The sequence below is a fragment of the Apus apus genome, chromosome 16 (genome assembly GCF_020740795.1).
Source record: "Apus apus isolate bApuApu2 chromosome 16, bApuApu2.pri.cur, whole genome shotgun sequence".
Classification (NCBI taxonomy): Eukaryota; Metazoa; Chordata; class Aves; order Apodiformes; family Apodidae; genus Apus; species Apus apus.
The window spans coordinates 11,743,954-11,769,924 of NC_067297.1; the positions used below are offsets into that span (position 1 = coordinate 11,743,954).

At 44.8% G+C, this 25,971-nt stretch overlaps 1 protein-coding gene across 8 annotated transcripts in view; it reads left to right on the forward strand.

Annotated features, from left to right (window-relative positions):
• The window catches only part of PITPNM2 (phosphatidylinositol transfer protein membrane associated 2), a 132,054-nt gene that overhangs the window by 73,629 nt on the left and 32,454 nt on the right, over positions 1 to 25,971 (forward strand). For all 8 annotated transcript variants that reach the window (XM_051634139.1, XM_051634140.1, XM_051634142.1 and 5 more), the window contains 7 exons: positions 7,944 to 8,158; positions 9,810 to 9,931; positions 12,432 to 12,665; positions 18,226 to 18,549; positions 21,471 to 21,566; positions 24,758 to 24,862; positions 25,628 to 25,698. In XM_051634139.1, the coding sequence (XP_051490099.1) occupies positions 7,944 to 8,158; positions 9,810 to 9,931; positions 12,432 to 12,665; positions 18,226 to 18,549; positions 21,471 to 21,566; positions 24,758 to 24,862; positions 25,628 to 25,698 (1,167 nt within the window). The remainder of the gene's footprint in view (positions 1 to 7,943; positions 8,159 to 9,809; positions 9,932 to 12,431; positions 12,666 to 18,225; positions 18,550 to 21,470; positions 21,567 to 24,757; positions 24,863 to 25,627; positions 25,699 to 25,971) is intronic.

Below are 25,971 nucleotides of genomic sequence, written 5' to 3' on the forward strand. Positions count from 1 at the left end.
AACAGCTGCCCTGTGGCCTTTATTCATAAAGCCATTGATGAGGAACACAATTCTTTTCCCTCTCCCCAGGGTTACAAGTCATTCCTACGTGTACAGTGCAACAAGGCTTGGAGTCCAAGTGCTATTGTAAAGCCTCATGTTCTGATCATTATCTTGTTGACTCAAACTAATCTTCCTTTGCTAAATAAGTATTGACATTGGTCCTTCATGTATATATATATAATTTTTAACAGCACTAATTGGATTAAAACAATTGTCATGCATGAAGGATGCATGTTAGAGTGCAAAGGGCAGACGGGAACCTCAGCTGTGGGCACCATGGTTACTGGTGACCTCACTTGCTGTTCCCGGTAATGATTTGTGTGCAGCACTGAAGCCTAAGTGAAGATGGCCTAAGCTAAACCCAGTGGATTGCTGATGCAGTCCCATTGCCATGGAAACAGATGTTGCAGCTTCAAGTTGCCTGCATTCATAATGTGGTGCACAGGGGATGAACACAAACATGGTCCCGTGGTGTCCACAACTTCTGAAAGATCATGAAAAGTGTTACTGGGGAAAATGGGAAATCCTGTTGCAGTTGGACTTGGTTTGCTGTTAAGATGTCAACAGCGCAGTGAGATACTCTAAGCCTTGTCTGTGAGTGACAACAAAACTTACAGGCTCCTTATTCCAGCAATTTTATTGTTGAAGGACTGTCAGTCTGGCTTGAGGTGCATTGTTTCTGATTTGTACATTATCAAGTGCAGGCTCAAAAGTACTGTTAAAATCCATCCCTGGAGGAACAGGGCTCCTAGCTCCTGCCTGCCTTCCACAGAATTGTTCTGGTTGGAGAAGAGCTTCAAGATCATTGAGTCCAACCATTAACCAACTGTACTGAGTCTGGTCCTAAACCCTTATCCCTAAGCACCACATTTACACATATTTTAAGCGCCTCCAGGGATGGTGATGCAGCCACCTCCCTTTAATTGGTCTTTAATTGGTCTTCCCAGTATAACCAGAGAGACTACACTCAACTCCTGCAGGAGTAGAGAAGCTTCCCTGTTTGAGGACCATTTTGCTGTATTTTGGTAAAAGTCCCTACCCAAGCCCACTGAAGAAGACTGCTGAGCTGTGGTCAGGATGCTGAAATAGGGACTGAAAGATCTGGGTACCAGACATGGCCCTGCCAGCAGCTCTGGGTCTTCATGGTACTTTCTGCCTCTTCAAAATGGGGCTCTTCTTGTTGATTCTCTCATCTTTAATGTGAGAGGACTCAGCTGTTCTGTCTGTGGCATAAAAGCCTTTGACAGCAAGAAGTTGTGCTGTTCTATCTCAGCATTCAAATGCATTAATAACAATAAGGATGATTTTTATTTTTAATTCAGATAACTTCCTGTATGCTCTTAGAACATGTTATCCACTGATAAGATTATGCTCGTTTTTATCTGATCAGAAGTTCTCCTCCTTGGCTTCTGTAAGAGTGGAATAGCACCATCTCCTCTGTTCCCTGCTTTCACACTGAAAATGACTCTTTGCTCAGATATCAGCCTGATTATGATGATACAATTTTAATTGAGTGTTTCAGGTCTTTGACAGACACACATTTTGAAAAGAAAAAAAACAGTGAAACACAGCTTGGGATGTACAGCTCTACTGTACTTTTAGGGTAAACCAACATTTTGTTTTCATGGTCAAAGACCATGTCTGATTACCTGCAGGAAGTACTGACCATGAATGGTGCCTGGTCTATCAGATGTCTCTGTCAGCAGGCAGAAGGTTGTTGGTGGTGAAAGCAGATTGCTCGTAATGAATTAGATGTCAGCTCAAATGCTCAGAAAGGAGTGGTTAACAGAACACAGAGCTGAGTCATACCACAGCAGGAGACAGCTGAGGAGAACAGGAACACCCATGTGCATGCACATCCTCACTGTACATGGTAACTGTACAAAAATCCTGTGCTGGGAAAATGTGTTAAAAATAAACCGTTAATTTCAGGGCCTTTTGGTATTTCCCAGTACATCATTGGCTTTCAGGTTTTAGAATAATTGAATTGTTTGAGTTGGAAGGGCCCTTAAAAATTGCCTAGTTCCAACCCGCCTGCATGGGCAGGGGCACCTCCTGCCTCCCAGGTTTCTCCAAGCCCCATCCAACCTGCCCTTGAACACTTCCAGGGATGGGGCTTCCACAACCTCCCTGGGCAATCTGTGCCAGTGTCTCACCACCTTCACACTAGAAAATTTCCTCCTAGTTTCTAACCTGAATCTCCTTTCTTCCAGTTTTGATCTGTTACCCCTTGTACTCTCACTCCCTGCCCTTGTCCCAAGTCTCTCCCCAACTTTCCTGGAGCCCCTTCAGGCACTAGAAGGTGCTACATGGTCTCCCTGGAGCCTTCTCTTCTCCAGGCTGAACAGCCCCAACTTTCTCAGCCTGTTCTTGTGGGAGAGGTGCTTCCAGGCCTCTTATCATAATCTTTGCCTCCTTTGAACTCTCTTCAGGAGCTCTATGTCCTTCTTATGTTGGGGGCTCCAGAACTGGACACAGGAAGGTGCTGTTTAATTCTGGCTTTGCAGCAGCTACGGCTGAAACTGCGCATCTGTTGTCATGCTGCTTTATTTGTGGTGCCTGAATGCCAGTGTTGCCACAATAAGCCCAGATCCATGGCTGAGGCTGACAGGCTGCATTGCTTGAACCTCTCCCAGCACTTCTGTAAATGTTGTCACATGCAACATACCCATGACAGCCGAGCTGGTACCTTCTTATACATGCAGCTTCTGCTCTTGCACAGTGTCTGCAGGTAGGAGATGATAATGGCTGGTAGGCAGCTGCCTGGAGCACAGTGAGAAAGGCCTTTGGTGATAGGAAGTAGGCAGCACTTTGGAAAATACATCAGGAGAGTGAATTCCCTGTCAGCCTAAGTAATGTCCAACTGGTGATAGTTGGGAATATTTTCTCCTTAATGTACAGAAGAGATTGAAAACAAGTAGTTTGTTCTTCTCACAGCCTAAATTTTGTTACTCAACCCTTTATGTTTTAGGAACCTTTGTGCTTCCTTTGCAAAGCTGAACAGATTTTTTTTTTTTACAAAAATAGGTTTGATTAGTGAAACCAGGTCTTGAAAGCTCTCCAATGATGGCAGGAGTCATCCATCCTAAGCAGCTTCAGGCATTTTGTGGTCTGGATGAGGCAATTTAGGCTTTCTCTGGTTCCCAGAGGATGGGTCTCTTTCTGGGGACTTAACTGGCATTTGTGGTGGCCTCAGCATCCAAAACATTATGATAAAAAAGAGTAACTGGGCAAAGAGAATGTTTTCTCAGCATCCCCTGCCACAGCAGTATGAGCAAGTATGTTAACAGGATCCTCTGGGAGTATTTGCTGTCATGTTCTTGTCCAGTGGTTACATAGATGCCTTTGTTTGCTGTCATCGTTAACTGAAACCGTCAACCAGCTGTGAACTTCTTGTACCTGTATTTGTGTCTAAATGGGATAAAAAAATCCCAAGGCTTCAGTGTTATTTTAATGAATTCTCCCAGAAGAATTTGTCTGAACTATCAAAATACCTTGTTGCCAAACGGAGAGGAAAAAAAACCCACCAAAAAGTCTTATGGTTAGTGTTTCCAGACAAGGATTTGTGTCTTCTTTATTCACAGACAGTCGATGCGCCAAGCGCGGTGCTGTCAGTAGTCGTCATTCAAATAATCTCTGATCAAAATTCCCACAGGTTATCGAAGTAGGGCACTGGTTCTGTGTAAATACCCCTCTGGGATGTGCCAAGAAACTTCATCATGAAGCTAGAGCATGTCAGCCTTTTGTAATCACTATCTAACTTACTTAGAATGAGGGGTTGTACTGTAAGCAATAATCGGTGCTAAACAAGGTAAGATTATAGCTATAATCTATTTTTGAAAGCTAGAACAATGCCTGGATTGCCTCTTACCACCACTCAACCCACCCTGTCCTTGCTGTTCTCTGCAGGACCATTGCAGAGCTCCAAGTATAAGTTACAATTGAAAAAAAAAACCTTCAGGAGAAGCTAAAGCCCTGATCCATCTTCAGCAGCACTTCTGTAGGTTTGCAGAGCTTCCCTGTGCGGGGACCTGAGCCTGTGGTCTGCTCCAGGGCTGAAACACCAGGATGACTCTGTTGGTTTAGGGATAACATTATTCATAGGATCATAAAATGGTTTGGGTTGGAAGGGACCTTGAAGATCATCTAGTTCCAGCCCCCCTGCATGGGCAGGGACACCTTCCCAGTGTCCTTCTGAGCAATACTGGGTTGGTTGGTTTTTCATCTAACCAAAGGCAGAACACTACAGTGCAAGTTTAATTTGCACAGCCTGACTTCTGTGTTTCTCCAGCTGATACAGTTGGACATATCTTGGCTGTTTTGTCCAGCATTGTGCATTCTTGTTCTGTGAACATTCAGTTCCTCCAGCTGTGGTGAGACTCCTCAGGCTCTGGGGCTTTCTGTTGCTGTCAGCCATCATTCCTTCACTGAGCTGTGCCCCACGAGAAGAAGACAGGAGGTGAGGTTAGTCACCTGATCCCACTCAGCGGACCCAGGACAAATCTGCTGGACTGAAGCTTTGCAAGATGTGCTCCATGTTGTTAGCTGACCATGAGGCACATTCCTGACTGAGAGAGGGGATGGAAGGTCTGAGAACTGATCAACTTGCCTTTGCTAGAGGAAGGCTTTGTTTACAGCTGCTTGTCTCCTGTTGTGAAGGGCAGATGATAAATGGGGTTAGGCTAGCCTGATGTTTAGATGACATTCATGGGAATTATTCATCTATGAGTGTTATGGTGATGTCATGTGCTGTGTCCCATGCTATGCTGCTGTGCCAAAAGATTTATTTTAATAGAAGCCTTTAAGTAACTGGCATTCTTGCTAATCATGGTGCATCTGCTTCTCTGGGTTCCCTGTTATGAGTAATTTAATGCTATTACTTTAGCTAGAAGGGATTTGTGTCACCATCTGTCCCAAAAAGCTATTGATGGGGCTGTGCAGAACATGGAGTGTCACCAGCAGAAGAGGGGGACTTCTAAGGGATGACTGGATTTCCTGTTGTAATACAATGTAGGATGGTTTCTGTGATTATGGCTCAGCTAACTTGCATTAAAGGCTGTTAGCTACTCTTGGATTTTGTTTGGGACCATTTCTCAGATATTTCTATGGAGGGAAGATGCTGTTGTCACTAGCAAGTAGCAAGGACATGGGTGATCTGCTGAGTAAAGTCTCTGCTTCTCACAGGGCCATGGGTCTGAGGCTTAAACCTTCCAGACTGGCCCTAAAATGCCTGCAAGTCTGTCACTCCCAGCAGACAGATCTTCTTTGGAGAGGGCTTGCCAGACAATTTTCAAGCCAAATGCTTTCATAATCAATGGTTATTTTAAAATTATTGTTTGCAGACTACTTCCTTTGTAACAAGCTCTCTCCATGCTGTAGCTGAGTCACAATAGGCATGAAGAGGTTACATGGTTGAAAAGGAAATTGCTCTTCACTCCCATAAGTGCAGCACTTCCATGAGACCACTTAGCACAGAGTACCCTCCTGGTCTCTTGAGTGCATGTGGCCCTTGTCTTTGTTTTTGTGGGCTGAGATACGTATCGTCTTGTTGTCTTTGTGACTGGTTAGTGATTGTACCATTTCACCATCTACCCTGACTTGTTTGGTCCTTCCTGACCTCACTGTAGCTTGTTGCCTTCTGGACAAGCTAACGGGTAGGTACGAGAGCAGGCAGGGCTGGGAAGCAGCTTTGTGGGGATTTATAGTGTGGAGCTCTCTTTGATCATACTGTCCTTCCCACTGATAAATTATGTTTGTCTTTGAGTGTAAATTGGCCTGTCTCAGAAGTCCTGGCTTAAAAGATAGTTTGGGACACAAACTTAGCAGCTCTGATGCTTTTTGTCATGTAAAGGTGCAGCTCTTATTTCACATTTGTCTAAGAAAATGTTCCTGCTGTCTCTTGTATCTTGTGTAGATAACTGACAAGGAAGAGGGAAGTTGAGGGCCAGAATTTGCTTAAGGCTTGCAACTGGGTGAAGGAGGCTGTGGGCTGGAGTTGGTCATCTGGAAAGGCTGAAGGAGGAAGCATATGCTGCTCTCAGAATAGGACTCATGGTCTCCTGCAGGTGCATAGAAATGAATAAAATAACTAGAAATCAGGAGCAGGATGTGAACTTACTTCTGCAAAGAGTCTCAGCTAATTTGGGTTTTTCCCTTCTTCCTTCCCTCCCCAAGTGTTGAGACCACAACTGTGCCACAGGGCAGTGGTGGCGTCCCCATCCCTGGAGGGATTTAAAAACTGTAGAGATGTGGTGCTGAGGGATGTGGTTTAGTGGTGGCCTTGGCAGTGCTGGGTTAGCAGTTGGACTTGATCTTGAAAGTCTTTTCCAACCAAAACTGTTCTGTGACTCTAGATGTGATAATTTGGTGTGAAGGGAACCCGTATTGCCCTGCTGATGATTTCCACGTGCCTCTGCCATATAATAAACCTCTAAATCTCCATAATTTGTATCAACAGTTCAGAGCAGATGCTGCTGCTCTTCTGTCTGACACATTCACTCTGCCTCCTGGGTTGCTGCCTTTCCCGAGACCTTTGAATTAACCAGATTTTTGGGTCATCAAGATTATTTAATGTTATTGTCATAAATATTTGTACAGGGCTTGGTCGATGCTTATATAAGAACTGGGAGGCAGTAATTTGTTTTAAGAGGATGTGTGTTTTAATGAACTGCCAGCTGCATGCTAGATATAAACTGTAAAAAAAGTGCTTTTCTTTTGCAGGGCTATTGCAGTTTGTGGGATAGGGCGAAAAAAAAAGACCATTTAGATTGTCAGTTATTTAGATCTGTCAGTTACAGCTGTTTAGATTTCAAAAGGCTTGAGAGCTTTAAAGAGAGGGCTTTTTACTTCTAAATAGCTATGTTGGCTTATCATCCTGTCCTCAGAAGATGAGAAGCTGATTTCTTCCATCTTATTAGTCATTTTCTGTTAAACTGTGTTATCCTTTGAATTGCTTGTGTGCCAAAAATGAGAGGTGGTTGTTGTGTTGTATTTCACAGTTGATTCTTATATAAAAGTTCCTTCTCTTTTTTTCCCCTTCATTTCCAAAGTACTGTCCTCTCAAATACAAACAATAAACTCAAAATACTAATAATATGAATCTGTTGTTTGGAAAGGATGAAGGTTGTACATCATCCAATCTGCTGAAATGTGTTAGAAATGAATAAATATTTGGTTTGCCTCTAGCTTTTCTTAGAAGCACTGAAATTAGTTTGGTTTTTTTTTGCCAGGTTTCTCAATGAGGGACAATACTGCAAATAAGCCAAAGTACAAAGGCTGCCAGGGGGTGCTGTGTGTGTTCTGGCAATCTTGGGTTGTTTCTTCTAAATATCTTAATTAGCAGAACATAATCTCCAAGCTGTTCTTGGAGAGCTCTGCCCTGCCAGACCGCAAGCAACAAGACCCCAGAACCTCTGGTTTTAAGTCATTACATTTTAGTGCTGTGCTGAGCATGTGTGTGGTTCTACACACTGATTCAACACCACAAGAACATGCCAGGTTGAACAGACTGTGTGTCATCTTCGATGTGACACCTTTTTGTGCTGTTGGGAGGCTCATGGCTGGAGCCAGGGGTCCGTGTGCTCTCAGGAAGAGTGTGACCTCTTGTCGAAGCAGGAGTTGATGTGTCGTGAGGTCTCTGTTCAAACTGTCTCTAAGTGTCCAAATCCAGATTTTTACAGGATCCTTAATAAATCAAATCTCAGTTCCTGTGTCTCTAAACCTTTCCTTTATGATCTCCGGGTCTGGAAACCTTCTTGCCAGAGTGTAGCTACAGTTCTGTCTGTATGAAGCACTGCTCAGAAGGAGTCCTGGAAGCCATCCCTAATGTTTCATATGCTATGAGACCTTGGTACGTACGGTGCACTGGAGTGGTTAACTGTGTGATGTCTTTTCTCCTTCAGAAAAAGAGCAGAGAGGAGACATGTGGGGAAGGCAGTGGAGTGGAGATCCTGGAGAACAGGCCATACATGGATGGGCCAGGAGGCAGCGGGCAGTACACTCACAAAGTGTACCACATTGGGATGCACATCCCCAGCTGGTTCCGCTCCATCTTGCCCAAGGCAGCTCTGCGGGTGGAAGAGGAGTCCTGGAATGCATATCCTTACACAAGGACAAGGTAAAACTTAGCAAAACATCCAGATGTGCATCCCTGCTTTAGAGAGAGGATTTGATGTCACTGTGTGTAGCGGTGGCATCTCTTTCATCTCCTGTAATATGCTTTAGGGAAACTGGGGTCGAGTCCTAAAACTCTTACATGATTCTTAACCTCAGGAGTGTGAGTGCTGCCCGAGCTGCCTGCACACACACCTGGCAGTCTGTGGCTGCTTGGTCTCAAATGTGAGCTGTTTTGTCCACCAAAGTGTGGGAAGTCTTGAAGGGTTTTTGTTTAGTCTTGTATCCTGCACTGCATGTTCTGCTTAACCTTGCAGGTATTTGCTAGCTCAGTGAAGATAAAAATGTACATGATGATGGGAAGGTTGTCATGTTGAACACTGTCAAGTAAGACAGGGATCATTTGTTCTAGGGGAGAAAGGGTGGGGAGAGAAAAATCTTACTACATAAATAAATCTGGTGCTTCTTTTCTGGGAACTGTCTTACTGTCATTTAGCTAGAAAATAACAAACTTACATCCTATGCTCTTCACCCTCAGAAGGGAAGAGAGCCAGCAGCTCTGTGAAGCTCTCTGGGACCTCCTTGTTCATTTTGTCTGGGAGGACTTCAGATACCCTGGAATAAATAGCCCTTATGCCAGTTACCCTGGTTTGGAGCATCCTCCCTTTCCCAGTTTCACAAGTCTGATATTGCTGTTATCTTTCATAACAAAAAGGCTTTAAGAGATATTTTGATTTCTATCAAAATCCCTGAAAAGTTTTATAGTTCTGTTTTAGTTGGTCTCTACAAGTAACATCAGCCTGGGGAAAGGTGGGAGTCAGTGTCTGGGTATGGACAGTTGATCAGGACTAAGTATAATGGAGCTGTCTGGCTTTCAAGTGATTAAAGTCCACTTCCAGTCTGGTTTTATCTATTCTCTTGGAATGCCTGTCAGTTGATAGCTGGCCAGGAAACCCAACCCTGTGCAGAATCAGTCTGTATTTTATCCTGCCACAGATTCCAGGCAAGAGCTCTGCTTTTCTCCTGGCAGTGATGCATTGCCAGGGTGTCCTTGCCTTACTACCTGTGTTATACCTGCAAGGACAACACAGCTTGTTAGTACAGCAGACCCAAAAGTTCTCTCCTTGCTGAAAACTGTTCCTTTTAAAAGCAATCTGTCCTGGTGATGTTCTCCTGGAGGAGACATGGTCAAACTAAATTTCAGGGGTTTGTCAGTGTGTCTGCAAAGTGACATGTCCTGGTGGCCCCCTCGGGCTTTTTCCTGACAGTGTTTGCTTTTTGCCCCCCCTGGGAAGTTGTTTCTTGGTCAGTGTGGGTGCCCAGTTTTGAGCAGCTGTGTGGGGCTTGTTGGTGTCTTCTCACCTGCAATCAATCCATGTAACACCTCATGGGGAGCTCAGCCCTTTGCTCTGGCCTTGGGATTTTACTAAACTGGAGGTATTTCAGTGAAGCCACATGTCCAAGGTGAGCTCCTCTCTTAAGAAGTTATTAAAGAAAACCTCTGTACAGTAGGTGTTTTAAAAAGCACACCTGAAGTGAAACATGACTGAAGACTGGCTGGGATTTGAGGCTGATTTTGTACATCTTAAGGAAGCCTTTTCTCTGCTTGCCAAGCTGAGCAGATTTACTCTAAGCTGCACTGTTCTGGCTTTCAGGTATACGTGTCCTTTTGTGGAGAAGTTCTCTATTGACATTGAGACGTACTACAAAACTGATCCAGGAGAGCATGTCAACGTGTTCAACCTTTCTCCTGCAGAAAAAAGACAAACCATTCTAGGTGAATAGCCTTTTTCTTTTCCTTAATACTTTTTTTTTTTTCTTTGGCTTATCCCATCTGCCTGTCCATGCCCCCCCTAAACACACACCCTGCACCCCTGCTGGTGTCAGGCTGCACGGTAGGGTTACAGCAAGTCAGGTGAGGACACCTGACTTCTCTTCTAGGCTTGATGTAAATCACATGGAAAGAATTTGAATCCCCCACCTGTAAATTGAAGCTGATGCTTTCCTGTCTCATTTGTGCAGCTCCCGAGAGAAAACACCTAATGATTTTGAGGGTAATAAGTAGAAATAACCATAGAAGAGGAAAACGTTGTATAATTGTGTAGCTCCTTTGTGTGTATGGAAATCATTCCTGTCTGCACTTCTGAAACATGAATGTGTATTTCAATGTTGCTTCCTCTCCTTTTAGTGTTAACACTTCAGCTTAGCAGCTGTTCTTTGGATGATTGGGTTAATGAGCCGTATATATGTAAGGTTTTAATGAGAAGGCAAAAAGCAACATCTTATAAAAAGGCAGAGGAATCCAAGTGTCAGCAGCTCCTTTGTCTTGCTGTCCATTGTGGCCGGTGCCTGTGGCAGTTCCTGGGGACCTAACTGCATGGCAGGGAGTGCTGGCAGTTACAGCCAGGCAGGACTGAAGTGTCCCTTGCTCTGAAGCTGCTGAGAGGGGAGAAGTGTTGAGCTCAGGCTGGTGTCTGGCAGTCCCAGGCTTTGCTGGCTGCAGCAGGACTTCTGGGAAGGGACATTGAGTGGCTGCTCTGGCTCCTTGGGCTCTGTTGTTGTGGGGCACATGGCAGAAACACTCTGCCGTTTTACTTCAGTGTTACTTGATTTAAACTTCATTGTTTTGAACTTAGTTTGACTGTCCTCATTCCTAAGCTTAGCTGATCAGGCTTTCAGTATGGATCAAATAGGCCTGAGTGATACTGCCTCATGGAGAAGTGTCAGAAGAGCTGTTGTTTCTTGGGAAGTGTGATTCTGCCCTTCAATCCAAACTTCAGATGCTTCTGCTGAAGTCTGAGGTGGAGGCTGCAGATCTTCAAGATATGCTCATTCACTGCCCTCCCATTGTGGTTTCCACTTTTCCATTGTTAAAGTGTTAATTAGACTTAGGTTAAACTTTCTGCCTTCTGCAGTACATCTGGTCTAACAATAGTGTGTGAGGAGTTAGCACTAACCTCACCTCATAGAATCCTAGAAAGGCTAAGGTTGGAAAGATCATCAGGTCCCAACCCCCCTGCCATGAGCAGGGACACCTCCCACCAGACCAGGCTGCACAAGCCTCATACAACCTGCCCTTGAACACCTCTGAGAAGGGGGCTTCCACAACCTCCCTGGGCAACCTCTTCCAGTGCCTTCCTACCCTCATGGTGAAGAATTTCTTCCTGATGTCTAACCTAAATCTCCCCTCTTTCAGTTTAAAGCCATTCCCCCTTGTCCTGTCACAGCCCTCTCAGGTGAAAAGTCCCTCCCCAGCTTTCCTGGAGCCCCTTCAGGCACTGGAAGGTGCTCTAAAGTCTCCCTGGAGCCTTCTCCTCTCCAGGCTGAACAGCCCCAACTCCCTCAGCCTATTTCCAGAGCAGAGCTGCTCCAGCCCTTGGATCATCTTTGTGGCCCTTCTCTGGACTCTCTCCAGCAGCTCCATGTCTCTCCTGTGCTGAGGGCTCCAGAGCTGGACATAACACTCCAGGGGGGTCTCACCAGAGCAGAGGGGCAGAATCCCCTCCCTGGCCCTGCTGGCCACTCTTTTGCTGCAGCCCAGGACACAATTGCCCCTCTGGGCTCCAGCCCTCACTGGAAGCTCATGTCCAGCTTCTCATCTCCTCCCAGCCCAAGTCCTTCTCCTCAGGACTGCTCTCCAGACATTCTCCCCCCAGCCTGGATTTGTGCCTGGAGATGTGCTGACCCAGGTGCAGGACCTTGCACTTGGCCTTGTTGAACTTCATGAGGCTGGGATGGGCCCACCTCTCCAGCCTGTCAAGGTCCCTCTGGATGGCCTCCCTTCCCTCTAGAGTGTCAACTACTCCACACTTGATGGACTCCAAAGATAAGATGTTCAGTGGGTAGAGTGTTTTCCATATCAGTGCTAAGAAAAGGCAGGTGTGTTTGGCTGGCCCAGACAGGACAGAGCTGCAGCACTGTGAGTGGTATTAGAAAAGCTGAAAGATGGAATGTGCAAAAGATCTTTTTGGAGCTGGAAAGACAGAGTGTGCAGATCTGCCAGAGTTCTGTGGATCTGCAGTCACTGTGGGCAAAAACATCTATTTGGAGCAAAGCCTCTGTTTGCTGGAACTGTGTGTACTGGTTCCTCTGGCAGAGCTGATCCCTGCCCAGCAGCAATGTATAAACAATTTAGATATTGGTTGTTTAAGTGCAAGTGAAAAGAAACTAAATTGCTTCTGGTGCTTACTAAAACAGAAATAACTCCTGAAACATGGTTTTCTCTTCTTTCGTTCAGGAAAAAGAAATGTCTAACTCCTTTTCTTGTTTTTCTCTAGATCCTATTGATATTGTTAAAGATCCTATCCCTCCACATGAGTACAAAGCTGAGGAGGATCCAAAGCTGTATAAATCCATAAAGACTAAAAGAGGCCCCCTCTCAGAAGACTGGATTCAGGAGTACAAGAACAACCCTGGGAAATACCCCATCATGTGTGCATACAAGCTCTGTAAAGTGGAGTTCAGATACTGGGGGATGCAGTCGAAAATTGAGCGGTTTATCCATGATGTTGGTGAGCATTTATAGTCTTCCAGAGTTCACTGTCAACTCCTTGGTGTTGTTTCTGAATCGAAGCACAGGGGTGAGGTGTGTGCCATTTGTCATATCCCCCAGTATGTCTGTGGGGAAGTTCTCAGATTTGATGACTCTTTTCCAGAGCTGTGGGTCAATTCAGAAAAAATCGTGGTATTTTTATAATTTAAAATCATGGTGTGTATGAGTCCAAACCTCGTGTAGCCACTGAAAGGGTTTCAGTTCCTGTCTAGGCAAGATCTGAATTCCCTCTTTTTTAGGTGGGGATTTGTCTGTTAAACTTGATGGGATGGTTTTCAAAGCCTGCCAGTTTTCTTGATTATGGACAACATCCCAAAGGGCTGCTCAAAGAAAGAAGTTTCACTTCTGAATCCTAAATGGTCCCAGAAAATCCCTCCCCGGAGTGTCCCTGGCTTCTACCTGCCTTGTGGCAGCACTGGTGGGTCTCTGTGACCATACATCTCTGGACCCCAGACTGTGGTGTTGAGGGCTCCCCACCTCCTTCTGCTGTAACCCACCATGGCTCACTGGCATCTCTTAGTTGTGGGTAAATTTGCTGCTTTGATTGATGCATCATTTTGGGTCAGTGCTTTTAAGGAGGGATTGTCTGTGTCCCAGAAATAACTTAAGTGGAGACAGTCCAGGTGGCAGCAGTTCTGGCAGTAATTTGTTCTTTGCAGAAAATCTATAATGCGACTGATACAGTTTGTGAGCCTCAAGAGACAGGATCAATGGCCAGGTGGAAAACTTAAAGAAGGATTTAAAGAAGTATTCCCACCTCAAGGAAAAAAAAAAGTGCAGAGCTCTGAGTGTCCTCTGGCAAAGAAAAGGCTGAAGAAAGACAGTGTAAAGGGTGCTACCTACTTTCTGTCCCCAGTAAATGCTCCTCCATGCCCCCTCCTGTATGCAAAGCTGCTCTGAATTGCCTGATGCTGGCATGAAGGTCACCATTTTATAGCTCTCTTTGGTCATACTGTGCTCCTGAGAGCTGCTGTGGAAAACACTGATAGAGCAGCAGAGAATAGTGTGCAGTGCTCTCTGATACTCAGGGGTTGCTTTCTTCAAGCTCCTTTGGTTTTACTTTGGCCCCAGATGGAAGTTTTTGGCTGTTCCAGACTGTGTTACAAGTGGCTCTCTGCAATGAACTCGGTGACATGGGTTAATTTAGTTGTATGCTGCACAACATGGGGGCAGAATAACAACTCCATTGTATCTGCTAAATGAAAAAGCAGCATGTGACTCTTCCAGTTGTTCAGAGGTGTTTGGGATAGATTAAGCTGTGGTCCCTTAGAAACCTTTCTTTTGTACTTCCTGAAAGATTGCCTGCCATTTTCCTCTTGATTGAGGCTTTGTGGAGAGCAGGGCCAGCTCATTGTCTGCCTTTCAAAAGCCTTTCCACTCTCTTAGAAGGATGGCAAATACTGTTTTTAAAAGTGGCTAAGATGCATAAAATCAGAAAAGTCTTTCAGGCAAGACCAAGTTGAGTAAGAAGTGAAAGCAAAGGCTTTGATTTCCTGTAGAAGATGTGTGGCCTTCCTCTGCAATGGAGGAGCCATGGGGAGGCCATTAGTGAGTGGGAAGAGTGCCAGAGCACATGGACCAAGGACAGCTGGTGTGAGGATGTTTTTGTTGGAAAGATGTAGTTTACAACATGATTGACCAGGCTGATCCCAGTTTGGGGGTTTCAGCTGGTAACCCAACGCAGCTAGAGACCTTTGTGCAGCTGATGGTGGACCAAGCTCTCAGGTGCCATAGATGTTCTTGTTGGCACCCACCTTGGCATTTTTCTCCTGCTTCCTCTGTTTCCAACTCCTGCCAGTGAGTTTATTGGGGAATGTTAGCTGTCTCTGTGCATGGTCACGAAGGCAGAAACAAAGAGCGGGATCCAAACTCTGCCCGAGGACAGGAGCAGTTCTTTAGTGGTGCACACTAAAATTAGAGAATGACCTGAAAGAGCATGTTGGAGTTAAGTGATGGATGGATTGTGATATGTAGAAAAGGCTACTGAATGCAGAGGGAGTAGCTCTGGGGGATGGTGTTGAAATGTTCTCAGTCTTACTGAGTGCAAGAGCCATTTTTTCTGATGACTAATTGGACAGTTACTCAGTGCTTTGACAGCCTGAGACACAGACTAAAATTGTGGGCTATTAGTCTACTTGGCTGTAATATTTGTATGCTTTTTTACTCCTTTCCCATAGAATTTAAGTTTAATTGGACTGGCACTGCATAATGTTCTGCTCCCACTTGCTTCCTAATGGTCCACGTGGGTTACAATTCTACTGCTGTGAAACAAGCGCGTTGCCTGCGCACGGGTTATTGATTATACACTACAGCAAAGAGTGTTCCCATCTCAGTAGCTACAGCTTTGTCTAAGCCAGGGGGGGTTTTGGCTAAATATGCCCCAGTTGTTGCACAGTGATAAAGTGGGGAATGGTTTTAGGAATCTCTGTTGCAGAACTTTTGCTTCACTTAAGCCCTCGATGGAAGGTTTATCGATTGGGCCTGCAAGTTGAGTCATTTCAAGGGTTGGCAGGTTGCAGGTAGCACAGTGCAGGTGTGACCATGGGCTTTTCTTCCTGAGGGATCTGAGCCAGGGGAGGTAGGGAAGCAAGGAGACAGAGCTGTGAGTTACCTTTGGTCCAGTACATTCAGGCAACCAGAACTGGTACTGACGAGCTTATGGGATCTGTTGTGACTATCAAATAGTGTTGCACAAGGAAAATCAGAAATCCTTTGCCCACTGCCAGGAAATTGTGAGGGTGTGTTAAACTGGTTTGGGATGTTGCCACAGAGTCAGTGGGTAGTTGAAAGGGTTTGGGTAGGATTTGGTGGAGAGTTTTTTTGGTTTGTTTTATTTGCATTGATTATTTTCGTTTCAGTTCCTATTTTTACTTCAATTTGAAAAACAAATCCAGAACTGAAAAGCTTTGTAAATTCAACTAGAGAGTCCTCTCTGTCCTGGCTTATCTAGTGGTCATTTATATTTCTTTTTGGGAGATTAATTTCAACACAATCTGCAGGCAAATCATTTACAAGAGTCAGCACCTCATGGGTTCAATCAGTCTCTGAATTGTTGAGGTGATGAGTTGAAAGACAAGGGATTTCAATGTTTGCACCCTGCTAGACTCTGTATAGGTGATCTTGCTGCACAACACAGTGGGAAATGTTATAATTAAATCAAAATAACAACTTCAGGTTCTTCTGAGCTCAGTCTGCCTGTGTACAATTGTGCATGTGTGGGTTCCTTTGATTTTTTATTATTTTTTTTTTTAAAAAACCAAAGCATTTCATCTCAATGGGATGAGAGAGAGGGGACTGTTTTCTTCTGGGTCTGATCCCAGGCTGTTTTCAAGGTGTTTCAAGCAAGGTAGAAGTGGATGTTGTGGCTGTGGAAGCCCAAAGGATGGTTTTGATGGTGGGGAGTGAATTACAGCAAGGGAAACATTTTCTTGGCTTTCGGTGTGGATGTGATGGGAGTTTAATCTTTGTTTTTAAGCTCGACTGATTGTCAATCATAATGAGAGATGAAGAGGTGAAAACATTCTCCTGTAGTTCTGTGAAAAGTAATCTGGTGGGAGAAATAACTCTGAATCCCAACTAAGGTTGAACAGAATTAGGTTGCTGAGGCCCCTTGTTCTGCCCCCAGAATGTCACAGTCTGCTGGCTCAAACTTGCCTCTCCTACATGGAGCTCTGTTCTGAAAGTCAGGCAGAGAAATGCATAAAATATTAATATATTTAATCTTAGAGTGCAAATGAAGTTCATGTTGAGCTGGTCCATTGCATTAGCTGCTGATTTCAATGGTTATTTCCTCCTGATAGGTTGACTTGGGATGGCTGGTGGCATTAAGAACTAACCAAAGAGCAGAGCAGAAAATGATGTGCTCAGGCCTGGGAGGAAATAACTATATAAAAATTGGCTTTTTGTGTTATTAAAAAAAAAAAAAAAAGACTGGTGAAAACAAAAGGGGTATTTAGGCTGAAGAGCAAGCTGTGGCAGTAGATATGAGACTTTGGGTACAATGGTGAAGGAAATGTTGCTGGAAACACCTTAGAAACCTTGTGTGCGGTGGGACCATCCAGCTTGGCCATGCTCCTGGAAATGGAGGGTGGTTTACAAGGGCTGCCTCTCCTCTTGGGGGTGCTTAGAGCTCGAGCTGCAGCTCCCCAACCATTAATGATTTTAATGTAGCCTGTTGATTGCTCTTTGTCTCATAATAGCAGTGGTGCTGGTGGGGCCTGTGGTCTTTGGCCAAGGTCTCCATTAGAGTGAGAGGTTGGCTACCCTGCCTGCCAGCTTTTCAGCTCAGTGTGTTTCTGCTCCAGGCTTAGCAGTGAGGATTATGGATCCATAATCCTTCTGACAACAAATCCCACTGCTGCTTTTGGCATGTCCTTCAGCCCATCTCTGCCTCAGTTTCCCAGTAATTAAAGGGGGAACATTATTCATTGATTATTTTTTTTTTGGTGTTTTGATTTTGATTCAGAAGGGCTCCTGAGGATTAGTTTGTCAGTATTTCTAGAAGCTTTTAAAAGCACCATCACTGCTGTGTGTTCCCATCAGTAATAAAGAGCAGTTTGGAGCTTTGACCTGTCCTGAGCTTTAGAGCAATAATATTGGTTGAAAATCCTCCATGGCTTAAGTGTTTTAAAAGTCCTGGTGGTATGATGATGATAGCCAACAAGTTGGAGTCTTGAAGGAAATTTTCTGTGGCCTGATCAGGAGCACCATGTGTTGATATTAAGACAGTTCTTCCTTTCAGATATATGATAGGTGGGAATATTTGAAATTGGCTTTACCCACTTCATTTTTCTCATGCAGCAGAAGACAGATGGTATCTCCAAAATAAAGCATCTTTATTCCCTCCCCTTCTTTGCTTCCCATCCCATTATCTCAGAAGCTCATGTTTGTGATGCTGTTTCACTGATATATAGAAACTAGGTGCAGAAACCAGATTTCCAAGGGAAGGAGAGACTTTAGTCATAACACTGCAGATGTGGGATGTGGTTCTGCCATGTGACAGTTGTGGTGGGCTATGTAGTGTTCATCGAGGAACACTACATGTGAAGCTCTCCTGGGCAAAAAAAAAAAAACAACAGTGATTTTGTTGTTAATGTTGGCTTTTTGCTTTATTTTTTTTTCTTTTTTTCTTCTGGGAACATACCTCACTTTGAAGGCCAGATCCAAACATTACAAATTCCCAGAACTCCATGGGAGTTGCAGTTGTGGTCTGCATCTGGCTCCTCCTTGGTGCAGACAGCCACTGGACAAAGTCCTGGATTCAGAATTAGGAAATCTCTTCCCAGGTTAAAAGCAGTTGCAGAAGATGGCTAATTTGGTTGGTTAGCAAGAACTGAGATAAAGTGCACAGAGCAACCAGCTGGCCATCCTGAGACTTGCTATATGAAGGTACTTCAGCGCAGCTTCTAGCATTGTGGTGTTGATGCCACTCTAATATCCTCCTGAGGTTTATGGGGAAGGGAAAGCATGGATTCCTGCAGGTGTGCAGCACAGCTGATGGGAGCGTTGTGGCTTTGCAGGCTTGAGGAAGGTCATGGTCCGTGCCCACCGGCAGGCTTGGTGCTGGCAGGACGAGTGGTATGGGCTCACCATTGAGGATATCCGGCAGCTGGAGAAGGAGGCACAGTTGATGCTGGCTCAGAAGATGGCCCAGTTCTGCAGTGAAAATGATACTGAGCAGCACGGGGTCAAAGATGCTCCTGGTGAGAAGGATGTTGAAGCCAACGCAGTTTCGCCTGCTGACACAGAAGATGCTGCTGGTAACAATGAAACGGCCTCTGGGAGATCACTCACCAAGCAGTGGTCAACCTCTTCCAAGTCATCACGATCTTCAAAGAGAGGAGGTAAGATGCTGCTGGCTTTGCTCTTCTGAACTGCATGGAGGTGGGCTTTTGGGGAGGTGTGACCATGTCTCCTCATGGCCGGCACCTTTGCAACCATGCATATTTCTCCTGTGAGTCCTGTTAACTCAGAGGCCTTTTCTGCTGGTGTTGGAGGCTCAGTCTTCTCAGGTGACCTGTTACAGGTTTGGGAATGTTTCTAAGTCATCCCATAACTGTGACTCAGTGGCACATGGCAAAATTCTTGCCTATCTCAACAGCAGGGTAGCTAGGAAAAACCAGTAGAAGAGCAGGCAGCAGCTGGCCAGCAGTGTTGGGTCTCGGAAGACAAACAGTGGTACAGAAGAGTTAGTCCCTGTTACCCAAGAGCTGCTGGTGGCTTATATAAGGCCTGGTCCTTGAGTGGTATTCCCTCTCTGGATGTCTCCTTGTTCACCATGTCACAACCTGACCCTGCTGTGGGTTGCTGTTACCTGCCTTGTGTTTCCAGAAGGCAGCACCCTGTGCTCCATGGCTGGGGTTACAGTTTTCTTGGTGCCACCCATTTCAGACACTTGTGTTGGGCTCCATGGGTGCTGTGGTGTAGCTTACACAGCCAAGCAGCCCCATCAGCTACTGGGCAAATTAAGGCAGACACCCCCAAAAAGGGGGGTGGGAACTGCTGCTTTCCAGAGGTGTCTGTGTATGGTGGCTGCTTAGAAGCCAAACCTCACAGCCTGACTTGAGGTGGGACCATGAATCACATTTATATTCCCTTTTAAATACCACTCAGCAAACTTCTAGGATTTTGCTGTTAAGGTCTCTGTGAACGTTCGAGTCCTGAATTTTGTCATTCAGCTCCCCCTTGGCAGCCACATTCTTTTTTATTGGTGTGTTAAGCTCTTCCCTTCCTCAGATCATTCTGTCCAAAGGGGTGAATCCTCAGTGAGCTGCAGGCTTGAACCCTCAGCAGATCCCTCTCCTGTTAACCAAACTCAGCTGATAGCTGGGTGAGAGGTCCCACAGCAAGAGGGCAAAAACCCCCTGATTTTTTTGAAACCCCCCAGGGGCAGAATTTCTTCCAGTGATATTGGAAAAGGACATCTGGGTGAGTGAAGCTTCTTCATCTCGTATGCACTAAATATTGCAAGTTGAGTCTCCATTTTTATTTAGCACTCCCATCACTGATTTCATCCCGGGGTGAAGGAGAGATGAGCAGTAGTTTTACCTTGCTGTGACTCACTAGAGTGAGCCCCAGGGAAGAACCTACCAGATGCTTCATAAATCATTGTATGCAGATAAAAATGCTGCTTGCACCAAGATTTTATATCGATGTCTGTCATTATGCTCTTTGTATGAGCCCCTCTCCCAGTGCTGACATGTTCATTGTAGTTTTCAGATCTCTTAGGATTTCACTGGAAGGTTTTTGCTGGTAGCAAGCACAAATTTCTTTAAGACTGCAGAATGTCTCTGCTTTTATAAGAAAAAGTAATGAAAAAAAAATAAAAATGACTTGTGATTTGCTGGGAAGTACGTCAGGCAGATATTTTAATCCGTTTTTTGTGCTGGCAGCATATTAAGATATGGAAGCAAGGAGGGCTGGCTTGGCTTGCTGTTACCTCCAGCTGGAAAAAGCAACACCTTTTCTCCAGAAGATCACAGGCTTTTCCATACCATCCAAGCGAGACCTCTGGTGATAGCAGGACCCTTGTCACCATCCCATATGTTGTTATAGGCTCTATTTTTAGCAGCTATTATGCGAGTACCTTGACGTCACTCCCGCGTGCATCAGCCCTGCTCTGCCAACCTCCTCGCGCTGCTCCCCGAGGGGTGGGCGTGGGGCAGAGCTGGGGGCTGCTGAGCTGCAATTAGATGACTCTGCACAGGGTCTCCATCCTCTTGCCATGTGACAACCTGGCAGCAAAAGTAGAAAGAGAATTTGCCTTACAGATTTAGCGCGGTGACAACAATAGCATGAAAGGGCTCATGCGGCTGTCACAGTAACCAGAGCCTTTCAGTGTCTTTGTACATGCTAAAGGAGAGTTTGTCAGGCTCCTCAGGTTTTTGTAGTGTTAGCTTAGGTGGCTGCTTTGTGTACACTGTGTGACATGCAAGAGCAATGGGAAAAGAAGGGAGAAACCCTCTCTTGTCATTCTCTGGACAGTGCTCCCTTCAGCAGGCGGCTGGTCTGTAACAAGTCCAGCCAAGAAGAGTTCAAGCTGGATTGTGGCTACATTATATCTGAAAGAAAAAAAAAAAAAGAAAAAATCTGTTACATGTTTAAATTTAGCCCAGGGAACTCTGAAGGGGAGCATGAAAAGAAGCAGGTAGATGTGAGGAGGGCAGAAACCCAAAGGACCGTTGGGTTTTCTCCACGCTCTGTCAGGATGGCAGCTCAGACAGCTCCCTATGAAGTAGCTGGATGGCATGTTGTTTAAATCATTCAAGTTTAAAGTTTAAATAGATCTCTAATCCAATTTGTGTGGAAGCAATTTCCTTCCAGAAAACAGATTATTTCTATCCAGGCTGCTCTGCTTAGCTACCCACCCGAAAGTGAGCAGAGCAGAGCACGGTTTGTGTGCTGATCAGAGGCATGAAGAAAGCTCCCAATCAGCCTTCCTTCCTAATTGCAAAGTTTAAAATCCAGCTGATTTTGCACGTCCTACTAACAATTATAAATAGCTGCCATTCGGAACAGCCTAAGAGTGATACAAACAGCTTGCTTTCATGTAGCATCTTGCTGGCAGGTTCTGACAACAGTAAACAAACAGGAGCTGTAAAGCAGTACACTGACATCACACCAGCATCACCAGGGTTGTGTTTTTAGTGTTGCAGCAGTGAATTTTCAGATCGAACACACGACTCTTCCTCCAGCAAAAACCATGTTGGGCACTCTCCGTCCTGCCGCTGTAAGGTATCACATCAGGCTTTGCTGTTTTTTCCAGCAAGTCCCTCACGCCATAGTATCTCGGAGTGGAGGATGCAGAGCATTGCCAGAGATTCAGATGACAGCTCAGATGATGAATTCTTTGATGCACATGGTATGTGGAGCCTAAATCACCATCGTTTGTTGGCTGAAATGGGGGGGTGAGAGCATGGAAAGCATGAGGGTGGGGGGTGAGGGGAAAAGGAAGCAAGACTTTTCTGTTCTGTTTGAAGTCTGTTCGTTTCTAACCAAGATACATGCAGCATCACTGCAGCTTCTTCAGGCATCCCCAGCAGACTCTTCCATTTGTGCAGCAGCATTTCAGATTGAGATCAATCTGAAGGGATCTTGAACAGGCTTAACCTTTGGGACTGTAGTTTATTTGGCGCAAATGAGCGTGGGTGAAATTCAGCAATACTGACTGGACCATGGGTCTCTCCTAATGATTCTGACTCAGCATGACTGATTGTTTTTCTAATTCATTTTTTAATCAGTAGGAGATATGATTAATTGTCCTGTCTGGGCCTGAAGGGACCCAAGTTTGCCTTTATTAACTCCTTATTTTCCCATTCAAAGAAATACATTAGTGAACGCAACAAGATATTTCAGGTGCCAAAACTAACTGGTGTTGATTTCAGGATTCTCCACGTGAATCTAACTGTCCATATTAGGAGAAGGCTGTGGGTTTTTTTATTTTCTCAGTGCATGTGTATGTGAAGAGGCTTTTGTTCCACTGCTCTCATGTTATATATTGTACTTAATGCATATTTAAGCCTGTGAGACTCCATCTCTCCTGACAACAGATGGGCTCTTCTCTGGGTTGGTGATGCTAATCTAAGTTAGATGCTCAACGTGTGCTGATGAAGTTGGTGACCTTTCTGGGAAATACAGTTGTTAGAAGATGACACCCCAGTTCTTTAAAGAGGAATTTCACTGATGTTCAGCTCAAGTTCAGTCTCAAAAATTCAATAGTATCATATTCCTGAAGAGCTCTTGCATGAGGTGTTTAGGTGCTCATCTCAGATTCTGGGGTAGAAAGTGGCGTGCTACTGTCATGACTGGCACAATAGCAACTGGCATGGCCAGGATGTGCAAGTCAGGGATGAATGTGTCTCTTGCCTGGGAGGAGAAAGGCCAACTTAGTTTAGGTGTCTCTACTTATTCACTTATGTAAGGGATTTATTGCAGCACTATATGGACAAGAAAAGAGGCGTGAGTCATTAAAACGTCATTGCTATCCACCTTCTGTTTTCATTTTTACTTACTGAATAATAAAATTGAGATAGAGACAGCTCTGCCTGGGGTCCAGGCTCTGAGGGAATCCCTGATAAGCTCTTGACAGGCCTGGGAAGGAGAATTAACAAAGATGAGCCTTGTGCCATGGTTGGTATTAGCACCTCTGTTGCGGTATGTTGAGGAGCTTGCTGGCAGGAAAATCTGCTCATTTTCTGCTGGCACATCACACATCTCCACTTAGGTACAGCTTGTCCTCTGCAATCCCCACAGCTGGGTTTGAAAAGTCTGCCTGGTCTGGTGGGATTTTGGCATAGGAGTTGAAGCCTGGCTCTGCATGCTGTCCACCACAGCCTGCTCTTCAGAGGGGCCTCTTGTTGCCCCTTGGCCTGCAGGTGATGTCCCAGGGATGAAGCTTAGCTTGCAGATCATCCTGCTGGGGAGGTTTGGGGGATGGGAGCCATGGGAACAGGCACAGCTCAGGATGGGAGTCAACACCCAGCAGAGTTCCTCAGAAGTGCTTCCCTCGTGGTACAGTGGGAGTAATCTCAACCCCAGAAGATTTCTTGTCGCCCACTCCCCACTCATCCTCACTCACTGGCACACTCTGGTACAGAGAGTGACAAACACAGTAGTATCTTATATATATCCTGTAATAAATGCTAATAACAGGAGTAATATCCCATTCAGTGATCACTTGAGCAGCAATAAGGGCTGTAATTAAACCTCTCAAGGAAATAAGTTTAATATTTAGATTAAGTTGCTGGAGGAGCTTGGAGTGCAATCTTCCTCTTAATTCTCTCCCAGCATGTGTGTTGCGTGCTTGTGCTTTCTACTTGCTCTGGAAAGGTAGCTCCACACTTCCTTGTGCAGGGAAATAGGGATTTACTCAAATTTTTCCCATAACTGAGAAAGGAAATGGCATGCTGATGCAAGGTTCCCGGGTCACTCTCTTTTTATGGTCAAAGTGTAAAGAGAAAATCCTAAAAATAATTGGTCTTTGCTTGGCTTTGCACTTAGTTCCCTTCATATATAATTTTTTTTTGTTGGTCAGATTTGCTGAAAAGCTGAATATATTTCATAATTTTTTTTGTTGCCCATTAGAGGATTCTTCCAACTAAATTTTCTTAGTACAGCAATAATAAAGGGGGAATCTTAGTCTGGGATTCTGAGGATTATAGCCTTTAGATCTTCAAGATGTCTGTAATTGCTGCTGTTATTGTTATGTTTATAAATCTTTATTAAATTCACAAGCCCAAATTTTTCAGGAAAGAAATACTAAGCACAGAACAATAAATAAATTAGGAAGCACTTAACCTCTGTAAGAGAAAAAGACACATCCTCAAAGTAAAAAACAAAAAGGAAAAGGAGAAAAAAAAAAAGGAACAAGCAACCTCCTGTGGGCTGTTTTGCAGGGTCCCTCCTTTGTGTGTCTCATCTTTTCAATTACACTTCTAGGATCATAATATTTTGGGGACCCATATTCTTTATCAACTGTAGTTGAAACGAGCCAAGGGATTCAGGAGATCCTGAGGTAGGAAGGAGTGGGAAGTCAGGCTAAAGATAGCCTGGGGAGTGCATGTTTCCTGCATTACTCATGTCTTCTAAGGTATTTGATCCTATTAACAATAGTGATCCTTGTCATTGGTCCCCAAAGACCTCCTGCAGCTTTTAGACAGCTTTGGGAGGATCCCAGTAGCAAATGTTGCTTTGTCCTCTCCCCTGTACTGAGCCATACTGGCTGCTTTAGCATCACAAAGTACGGTGAGAAAAACGTTAAACTTGGTACCTGAAATGGGAACATTAAAAATGTGGTGTTTTTTTTTCCAGGCCTTAGGAGTTTTGCTTGTTAAGATCTTGCAACGAAAATATTTTGTTTACTTTTCAAAAGGTACTTTGGTTTCTACGTAACAAAAGCTAATAAAGTATCATGGTTTATGATGACCTGAGCCATCCAAATGTTTATAGGATTATATAGAGTTACGGGGCCTTCCTTTTTCTTGAAAATTCTGTTCTGTGCTTTTGTCTGTGAACATATTTGGGTGTGACTCTCCAAACATCTGTTTTTTAAAGAGGACTTGTCCGACAATGAGGAAGTGTTCCCGAAAGAAATAACCAAATGGAGTTCCAATGATCTGATGGATAAAATTGAAACCCCTGAATGCGACGATGTCCAGGGTAAATGATGTTTCTTTTTTAAGTTAAAGCTGCATGGGCTACTTTACAGTATTTCCCGGTAATTGGTACAGCCACATTCTGAAAAAGGTAAAACTTGTTATCCTCATCTCACAAAGGGAGAAGCTGGGACAGAACATCAAAATGACTCTGCCCAGTGCTGCTGAAAAGAGAATTGCCCAGTGGGAGCTGGGATAGCTCATGATTCTCTTTTCTCCTGACTCTTCTTTCCTCTTGCTCCATCCTTTGTTCTTGTCTGTATCTGCCTTGGTTTTATTTTCTGCTCATCATTATGAAATCTGGAAAGGAAGCTCAGCCAGATCGATCCCCGTTGCAGCACGGTGGGAGGTGACACTTGGCCTTTCTGCTACAAAGTTGGTCTGTGTAGGCACAGACACGTGAACATATTAAATCTCTGCTCCCCCAGATAGTTCAGACAATTCCTTTTATTTCCCCACAAACTGGTTTCTGACGGGTGCAGGGGTTTCCCATTGTTGCTCTGCTTTATAAAGCAACAGCACCGAGTGGCTGTGCTGAGAGAAGAGCTCACCAGTGTCTGCAGCACTTGCTGAAGCCAGGAGAATTTGCTGGAAAATCAGTGACCCAGTATTGTCCAGGCTTCTGGGGTGGAAGGAAGGAGGGAGAGGGCAGTCTGATGCAGTCTGATGAAATTAGAAAAATAAGAAGAGGCTGAAGAGGCGCAGGCTCAGTGTCTTTATGGGAGAGTCTCTTTGCCAGTGCTGATGTCTGAAACCTCTGTGCTTCCAGGTGATTTGTATCATGAGCCATCAGCAGAGTACCACGTTGGCTCCAGCGTGGAGACCCTCAGCATCATTGAAGTAAGTGCTTTGGGTTCTTCTACTGAGATCTTTGTCGCTGGCCTGTGTCTGTGTGGGGTAAATGGGTTGAAGGGCTCCTCTGTGGTGTCTGTGTGTCCATGGGAGCCCCAGAAGCACCCTGTGTGCTTCATGCCTGGGTTTTAAGGGATTCCTTCACCTGTCTTTTGAGCATTGTATAGAAAATGCTCTGTATTTGCAGTGTCAGTTATCCAGCTGGAAAAAAAGTACTAGTCCTGTGGGGATAACTGCTGCTTGTGGCACTGCTGGGTAGAG